The sequence below is a fragment of the Arachis ipaensis genome, chromosome B01 (genome assembly GCF_000816755.2).
Source record: "Arachis ipaensis cultivar K30076 chromosome B01, Araip1.1, whole genome shotgun sequence".
Lineage (NCBI taxonomy): Eukaryota > Viridiplantae > Streptophyta > Magnoliopsida > Fabales > Fabaceae > Arachis > Arachis ipaensis.
The window spans coordinates 3621881-3623159 of NC_029785.2; the positions used below are offsets into that span (position 1 = coordinate 3621881).

Consider the following 1279-nt stretch of genomic DNA (forward strand, 5'->3'; position numbering starts at 1 on the left):
TTTATATATATAATTGATTTGGTGACTTTTTTTTATACATGAAGCATTTTTTATTTTCCTAATAATATTGGGTGCTAATTTCAAAAGCTCCTAAAACTTTTTCTCATATATCTATAATGTTTTGCTTTAAAAGTCAGGGTTAAAAAAAATACACCATATTTAACTAGGATAATTCATCTATTAATGTTAATCAATTATACTAAGTGTATATTAAAATCAGTCATTAAAATTAGGTGAAAAGTAAGGTGCAGTCGACTTCACGTGAAGTTGATAGTTGAGAGCCCTGAAGTTGATAGCTGAGAGCTGTTAAATGAAAATTTAGTCAAACCATTTAACGGCTCTCAACTATCAACTTCACGTGAAGTCGACTGCACCTGAGTTTCCACCTTAAAATTAATTATTAGTACAGAATACATATTAAAAAACAAAAATACACATGTATATTTATATACAAAATTGTAACTAATCCTGATGATTAGTTTAAGCGTGGAAATAGCATTTTTGAATTTGAATTTGATGTTACCGAAAGAGTGATTTTCCAGAAAGAGTTGATGATGAAGAAACATGGAGAAGACTGAAGCAGAAGCAGTCCAAAGCAAAGCCAAAGGAAGCAATCTACGAGTGGCAACAGCATGAGCCCAAAGAAGCTCAGTGTCAGCAATGATGAGATCCACATTCACATTGCTATCAATCTCATCAATCACTGCCTCAAAGGGTGCTTCCATCTTTCTCATCACTGCTTCATAGAATCCTGGGAAGTCGTTGCCGCGAACTTCCTCAGATGGCAGAACGTTTGGAATGCTACAGATTCTAATGCTATCAGCATGAGCATGATTGGTGTTCTTGTTGATTAAGGTTTGCCATTCTTGTGTCACAACAAAGGTGATGAGAATCTCGTGGTTATGGTGGTGATTTTTTGAGGAAATTAATAAGAATTTGCAGAGGTTCATCATGGGATTCACATGGCCTCTGCCAGGGTATGGCACTGCCACAATATGGTACACCATTGTTGCCGAATCAAAGTTATTCTCTTTCTTGAAATTGCTAAGGCCTAACGGTGTGCCATATTTATTAGGGTAAAAACTCAGGTACAGTCGACTTCACGTGAAGTTAATAGTTGAGAGCTATTACATGAAAATCTAATCAAATCAGTCAAACCATTTAACGGCTCTCAACTATTAACTTCACGTGAAGTCGACTGCACCTAAGTTTTCACCATTTATTAGGGTTAATTAAGATCAATGTTTAAAATTCACTAAATCACTAGTATATTTGTACA

The 1279-nt window shown here is 34.9% G+C and overlaps 1 protein-coding gene across 1 annotated transcript in view; it reads right to left on the reverse strand.

The window, feature by feature from the left end:
• The window catches only part of LOC107644480 (UDP-glycosyltransferase 87A2), a 2251-nt gene extending 1029 nt beyond the window's left edge, over nucleotides 1–1222 (reverse strand). Inside the window, exon 1 of the mRNA XM_016348349.2 lies at nucleotides 524–1222. Within this exon, the coding sequence (XP_016203835.2) occupies nucleotides 524–1007 (484 nt within the window). The 5' untranslated portion in view covers nucleotides 1008–1222. The remainder of the gene's footprint in view (nucleotides 1–523) is intronic.